The sequence below is a fragment of the Nyctereutes procyonoides genome, unplaced genomic scaffold, assembly GCF_905146905.1.
Source record: "Nyctereutes procyonoides isolate TBG_1078 unplaced genomic scaffold, NYPRO_anot_genome, whole genome shotgun sequence".
Classification (NCBI taxonomy): domain Eukaryota; kingdom Metazoa; phylum Chordata; class Mammalia; order Carnivora; family Canidae; genus Nyctereutes; species Nyctereutes procyonoides.
This window is the reverse complement of record NW_026575051.1, coordinates 64,277,593-64,285,138: the sequence shown is the minus strand read 5'-3', so window position 1 is coordinate 64,285,138 and position 7,546 is coordinate 64,277,593. Positions and strand designations below refer to the sequence as shown.

The window sequence follows — 7,546 nt, the reverse complement described above, 5'->3', positions numbered from 1 at the left end:
ACCGAATGTGGAAAGTTACTGAGTTAGAGGCTGACCACTGAGGCACAGAGCCATTGGGCCAAAGACCCACCACCGCGTGTTGGGGGAAAGGTGAGATTCCAACAAATCCACGACCCTCCTAGCTTGGGTCTCTGTTGTCCTCCTTTAAAGACCCTCAAACGCTCCGGCAAACTTTAAGAGGCTTAAATCCTGCAATAAAAACTCAAACCGAAAATATTCCACTGGTAAAATGACTTCCACTCCTGCTGGATGCTCTAAAGTTTTTGCAGCAGAACGGCTGGAAAATATTTTCCACTCAAACCTGCAGAATGACTAATCTTCCTATTTGCGCCAGTTCATTAAATTGCCTAATGGCAGCGACGGAAAAGTCAAGGCCCGTCCCCAAAAGCTCTGGCTTTGAGCGGATGACGACCAAGTGCTTTGCAACGGAGCCCCAAGAAGTGTGTCCTCCAGGGATTCCGGAGGGGCCGGGAACTGTAAAGGGGCCGCCGGAGAGGTGCGGGGTCCCCAGTGCAGGGCGGGGGGGGGGGGTGCAGCGGGGGGCTGGAGGGGGAGGGGGTGCAGCGGGGGGCTGGAGGGGGAGGGGCGGCTGGCGCCCCGGGGGGTCGTGGCCGCGTGGCCGCCGACAGGGGCGCCGGGAGCGGAGCGGAGCCCAGGCTGGGGGGCGGGGGCGCCCCCGGGATGCGCCCCGGGGCTCCGCGGCGAGGCCGGCGCAGGGCTCGGAGCACAAAGCGGGGGGCCGAGCACACGCGTCGTCGGAGCCCAGGAGCCCGCGCGGCCGCGAAGGGGCCCCCTCCCCTGGGGCGGGGGTCTGGGAGAGCCCAAGCCGAGGGGCCCCCCTCCCCGTGCGCCCCGGCCCGGGACCGAGGGCGGCTCGCCGCGCGGGGGCCCCGGACGTCTCTTTCGGGGTGGGGGTGGGGGTGGGGGTGGGGTGGGGGTGGGGGGAAGATGGCAGGTCCGGGGAAACAAAGGGAACTTGGGCCGGGCCCCGGGAGCGGCGTGTGTGGCTCGCGAGTTCGCCCCGGGTCCTGTGTGGGAGTCGCCGGGCGCCTGTGCCAGCCTGCGCGCAGCCGGCTCCGGGAGCACAAAGCAGCGTGCCGCCGGCGCCCCGCCGCCCACCTGCCGCGGCCCGGCCCCCCGGGGGCTCCGGGCGGCGGGGGGAGGGGGGAGGGGAGGGGAGAGGGAGGGGGAGGGGAAGAGGGGGGAGGGAGGGGGGAGGGGCGCCCCAGCCCGGCGGGGGGGCGGGCGCGCGGGGGGCGGCGGCGGGGGGGAGCGCGGGTGGGCGGGCGGCAGCACGTCACGGCTATTGTGACTGTCCCGGTATATAAGGTCCCGCCGGCCGCGCTCCCCACCTCGCCTGCGCCCGCCCCGAGCCCGCGTCCTCCACTCGCCCCGCAGCCAGGGACACGCGCCGCGCACCGACACCGACGGAGCGGACATGGGCAGAGCGATGGTGGCCAGGCTCGGACTGGGGCTGCTGCTCCTGGCGCTGCTCCTACCCACGCAGGTGAAGCCCGGGCGCCGGGGGCTCGGGGTCCGCGCTGGGGGGGGGGCGGGGGCGGAGCCGCCCCCGGGACCGGCCTGCGCCCCCCCCGCGGCCGCCGACTCGGGCGCGGACGCACAGCCCCGCAGCGTTCGGCCCGGGGATGGGGGGCCGCGGCCCGGGGACAATGCACCTCCGCGCGTGGGCGGGGAGGCCCCCGGCCCGGCTGTGGGGCGCGCGGACACCTCGCGCCGTCCCGGGAGGGCGCCGGCTCGCTGCAGGGGCGTCCTCGGCCCGCGCGCACCGCACACAAAGGGGGGACGAGCCCCTTCGGGGGCGCACCTGTCCGCCCTCCTCCGCCCGGCCGGTTCGGGGCCCCCGAGGTGGCCGCGGCTGTCTGGCCCCGCGTGGCCCCCCCGACCCCGCGCCCTCCCGGGACCGCCTTACGGTGCGCGCCCCACCTCGCCCCACCTCGCCCCACCTCGCGCCCCCTCGCGGCCCCGCGGCCGCTCCGATCGGTGCCCCTGGGCGGGCGGCGGGGGGGACGCTTCGGCCCCGAGCCCCCCCCACGCCAGGCTTTGTCCCCGCCGCCGCCGCCGCCCCCTGCCCAGCTGCGCTCTCCCGGGACCCGACCTCGCGTCCGCGCGGCTCCCGGGCGCTGCGCTGCCCCGCGGGGGGTGGGGGCGGCCCCGAGGGCGGAGGCTCCGGGGACAGCCGGGCCTGGGGGACCCGAGCGGGGCGGGGGGCGGCGAGGAGGGTCCGTCTTCCCCGCAGCTGGCGCCCAGGGGGTAGGGGTGGGGACGTGGGGCCCGGGGAGGAGCGTCTCCTGGGCTTTCCCTCCGACAAGTGGGGCGCGACGGCCTGGGTGCCCAGCCGGCGCCGGGCCCCCCGGGGAGCGCTCCTCAGTTTCCCCTCCGCGGGCCGGGTAACTGCACCCTATTGTCTTGCGGGTCGGCTGCGCTCCCGAGCCTTCCGCGGTTCCTCGGTGGGGGAGGGGCGCGGCCGCGGGGAACCGGGCTGCCCCCCCCCACCCGCACCCCATCTCCTCCGACCAGATTTCCCGCCCCCCCACCCCCCCGAAATTTCAAAGAGGGAGGCTCTAGTGAGGCACATCTAGTTTGGGTGGGGAAATTGCTGTCTGATGTCCATTTCCTAGATTAACGTTAGTTTCTTTTGTTAGTGGAGCCGGACCTTTAGATTCTCCAATTTGGTGCACTAGGCTCTGTGACAAAGGTCACCTGCTGCACTATGGGGTCTTTGTATAAATGAGAACAGATAACCCAGGCATCCCAAACCAGGTATTGTCCCCAAACAGCGCCCGCTTTAAATGATTTCCCATGTCATTCATGCTTTCCTTTTAGTGGGAGTGCTGTTTCCTGGTAGGACAAGCTGAATCTTGCACACAGTAGGTGCCCAGTAAAGATGTTTGACTTGATCAACATTTTTCTTTAGTTTTTTTGGGGGGGCGGGGGGGGTGGCGGGTAGGGTTTACATATTTTAAGCCCATATTTGCCTAATGATGGGTTTTACAACAAAGGGAGCTGATGCTGCTACAGGATGGATTTGTCTTGGGATCCTAGGCAGCGAAATGTGCATGTGGCCCAGACCTGCTCCCTTGCCACATCCTCCCTCCTGCCTGTAATCAGAAGCCCTTGTAAACCCTCCCTCCCTCGCAGGGAGAGCTGAAATCTCCCATCTGCCTTTGTTCTGTGACAAAGGAGAGATTATCACGTGCCCCGCTGGACTGTGCATTTCGTGACTTGAAAAATCAGTGTGGGGAATGATGCCACTCAGGCAGCGGGACACTGGGGGAACCCTGGTTCTTGGCCACAGCGCTGGGCTTAATGACCGGGCAGGGACGCTGCCACTGGTGAAAACTTAACACCAAACCTCGTTGGTGTCTTTCGTGAAGTCATTCTGACTTCCTGTTGTTTGGAGGAGAAGTCTCTTTGCTTCAAGGAAAGGGCTCCTATCTTTCAGTTTAAAACCCATATTGTAGCCATTTTTGGGACCTTCTATATCTATAGAATTTCAAGATTTCAGGGAGCAGATAGGGTATCCCATGTCCCCTTCAATTAAATGCAAGGCTGTGTTAAGTGGGTATGGGAAAGTCACCTAGCAAATCCAGGATAGACCATTTTACAAATTCACAAACTGTACAGTATTTTAGAATCCAAGTGAGTCATGCAACTGTAAAATCTTCCACTTCCTGGGAGAATAGAGTAAATCTTTTTGTGATGCCAGTAAGTCAATATGGTCACAAAAACTAGATTAGTTAATTTGGTCCTTTATTTCTTCAAAAAAGAATTAAAAATAAAGTCACACTCTTGAGAGTTCTAGTTACCGAGGAACAGTTTTGGTTGCTGCTACTTGTAGTAATTTAGGCATCTGTAGGTAGTTTGTGTTGAAACTGAAAGAATGATTTACTGGCTAAGCAAGAATTCAGAATTAAAAGGGCAGGGGTAAGGAAATAATGGGAGAAGAGCAATTTAAGAACATATCCTCTATCTAATTGCATGGTAGGTGTACAGGGAGGCAGCTGTGACGTGTGGAAATTTATCAGTGTAACTTTTTTATATATTTTAGATTTACTCAAATCAAACAACTGTTGTAACACTTTCAAGTAACTCCTCCCAGAGTACCTCGACTGCCCCAAATCCAGCAAATACCACCACCACACCAACTGGCGGTGCTCTGCTGTCAACAGCCAGTCTCTTCGTGATCTCGTTCTCCCTTCTACATCTCTACTGTTAAAAGACTCAGGCCAAGAAACGTCTATACTTCCCCATCTTCTAAACCCAATCCAAATGGCGTCTAGACATCCAGTGTGACAAGGAAAAGTAAACAGGTCTTCATTGAATCTGCTAATTCCACACCTTATTTTATTGACACAAAATGTTGAGGATCCCAAATTTGATTGGTTTGAAGAACATGTGAAGGGTTTGACTAGATGATGAATGTCTATTAAATCTACTGGAGTTTCATGTACAAGATGAAGAGACAACATCCAAGATTAGATAAGAGATAATTTCTTTAAATGTGGCTTAAGAAGTATGGACATGTAAGAATTCTACCTTGAAAATGAGAATAGATTTTCTTACCGAGATGTAAAAGATGGGATGTGAACAGATTCAGTTTTCATTCGGTTCATTAAATCTTTAAGGCCATAAAACGGTTAATACAAAAAGCTTCCATGATTCTATTTATATGTACATTAGAAGGAACTTCCAGGTGTTACTGTAAATCCTCAATGCATTGTTTCAGCAGTACTAATTTAATGCCTATGTACTCTAGATAAAAGTTTTACATTGTTAAGCTATCACTGTTTCTTGGGAACTGAACTCTTTCCTCTGAGGCTTTGGGTTTGACATTGCGTTTGATTTTTTATATAGTAATTGACATGTGCCAGGGCAATGATGGATTGGAATCTACCCCCGATTGTGAAGCATAACGAATAAATTTTGCTTAAATACTTACCACTTACTCCTATTGAACAAGGGTGCCAGATTCATTTAGCTAAACTGATTCCAAAGTAGAAGTACGTTGACTTCAACTAATTTCAAAATGCTTATTTCTGCATAGGTGGAGTACTTCTTACAATTTAAAAAATGATCTGTTTTGAAGGTAAAATCGACAAATCTTGAAATTAAAAAAGGCAAAATATGTGCGGGAGCCAAAAATCATAAATCAAGTATTTGGGAAGTGAAGACTGGAAGCTTGCTTACATTAAATTCGGAAAAACTTTTATACTTTTTCTGTAAATACTTTTTTTTAAAAAAAAAAAACTCTGAATCAGAATAGCCACATTTGGAACACTTTCTGTTAGTCAATATTTTTAGATAGTTAGAACCTGGTCCTAAGCCTAAAGTGGGCTTGATTCTGGAAAGTAAATCTTTTCACAACTGCCTCGATGCACAGAAAGCTTTTTAAAAATAGACACTCTAAGGTCTTTTGTTCGCATGGTCACACACTGATGCTTAGATGTTCCAGTATCTAATATGGCCACAGTAGTCTTGATAACCAAAGTCATTTTTCCCATCTTTAGGAACCTACACCAGAACAACAATATCCAACAGATCTCAAGCTACTGTGTGTGTGAATGAACATTACGTTTTGTTTCATCCCTGAATGCTGTACATCAGTTTTGGATTGTATATTGTGTTTGTGTATTTATGCTTTGATTCATAGTAACTTCTCATGTTATGGAATTGATTTGCATTGAACACAAACTGTAAATAAAAAGAAATGGCTGAAAGAGCAATCTATTGAATTTTAAGTTTTTTTTTTGTTGTTGTTGTTTTTTTAAGTCGGGTAATTGCAGAGGGAGAGAATTTTCAGCAGGCTCCATGTCCAGCTCAGAGCCCAGTGCAGGGCTTCACCTCCTGACCCTGAGATCACCCTCTGAGCCAAAACCAAGAGTTGGACGCTTAATCAACTGAGCCACCCAGGCACCCCTACTGAATTTTAAGTTTTTCTTTTTTATTTTATTTTGTTTTGTTTTATTTTATTTTATTTTATTTTATTTTATTTTATTTTATTTGTGTGAGAGAGGAGACTCTACTGAGCAGGGAGTGCCATGTGGGGCTCAATCACAGGACCCCAGGATCATGACCTGAGCCAAAGGCAGCTGCTTAACTGAGTGAGCCACCCAAGTGCCCCAGATTTTAAATTTTTTCTGATGCAGCAAATACTTTGTGGCTTATCATGATTGTAGGAGTCTATTTAAACTATTAAAAGCTTATCCATATTTTCTTACCAACTAAAACATTACAGTTCAGCTGTTTTGCATTGCCAATTAGCAGGAGGCTTTATTTAAAGAGTTAATTTGAAAGTTGTCATCTTTAAGCTCTGAAGGAAGGGAGTACCCCTAGTTATTCAACAGCTGTTGGATGCCAGCTAAATTCCAGGGTACTGAAGATTGAATGCTGAACTTGCCAGGCAAGTTACTTTGGTTGGGAAAGAGTATGTACCTGATCACAGATAAAGCAGTATATCCTGTCACCTAGTGCTGTGAGGAAAAGTGGCCAGAGTGGTGAGTCACAGACCATGGACTGAGTGATTAGGGTCTTGGGCACTTGAGCGGAGATCTGGGGGATCATTTCTGATGGAGGGAACATGTGTAAGTCCCTGAGTCTTTAATTACTGGCACTGTTTTCACATCTGCACTATGGTCCACAAGTCATTTGGTTTCCTAAGCTATGGCTTCCATCTGCTCCTTTCACACTCGAGAGTTCTTTGACCCTTCTAGTGTTTTCCTGGACTCTATCTCTAACATCTTTTTTGCTGGTCAGGGACTATCAGAAATGACAGGATGGAAGTTGGGAATGAGTGAGAGCTAGTCCACAGGTGACAATTTCTTCAAGAAACCAGTTCTATTAAGGCCTTTGAGCTGATGGGATTAGGCCCACCCAGAGGAGGAGAGTCCAAGTCAACAGATAACAGACATTAAAAACATTTACAAAAGACTTCATAGCAACACCTAGATTAGTGTTGGGCTGAGCAAGAGGACTACCCAAGTTGACACATGAACTGATGGATATACAGTCCACCTCTTGTCACCTGGCACTCACACTCCACTTTGAACCATACTTAATCAACAAATAAGGACAATAACAAGGTCCTATATCTGATGTGATAAAACTATTCCTGCATATGACCCTGAACAACCTCCCTAGAAGAGGATGCAAACTCTGAGTCATGCTCACTCTTCTTGATGACCTACATAAGTAATGTAATATGAAGTTTACTGTCGTTAGTACGTAATGATACACGATGAGGGAAGAAAACAAATTTTCTATTTCTGTGTGTATATATATGTGTGTGTACGTACATATACAAACATAAGGAAGAACTTAGTCCTCATTTCAGCAACCAGTTACATGGCTATACCTGGTATTTATAGCTGCCTTCCATCATCCATTTCATAATTTCCTTTGCCCTCAGCATGTACTTCAGCTGGTCATAGTTTTCAACCTGGAGAGGTGACCTAAACCTTTGCCTGAATTTGGTTGTAGTTTCCTACTGACTTGAAACACAGGATATATAGTACTAAGAGATGCCCCA

The 7,546-nt window shown here is 51.9% G+C and overlaps 1 protein-coding gene across 1 annotated transcript; it reads left to right on the top strand.

Annotated features, from left to right (window-relative positions):
• Window positions 1–375: 375 nt before the first annotated feature.
• On the top strand, window positions 376–5,744 carry CD24 (CD24 molecule). Its single transcript, XM_055330924.1, has 3 exons — window positions 376–496; window positions 1,330–1,507; window positions 4,070–5,744. Exons 1-3 carry the CDS (start codon window positions 405–407, stop codon window positions 4,235–4,237), a joined length of 438 nt encoding a protein of 145 aa, XP_055186899.1. The 5' UTR covers window positions 376–404; the 3' UTR covers window positions 4,238–5,744.
• The last annotated feature ends 1,802 nt before the right edge of the window (window positions 5,745–7,546 follow it).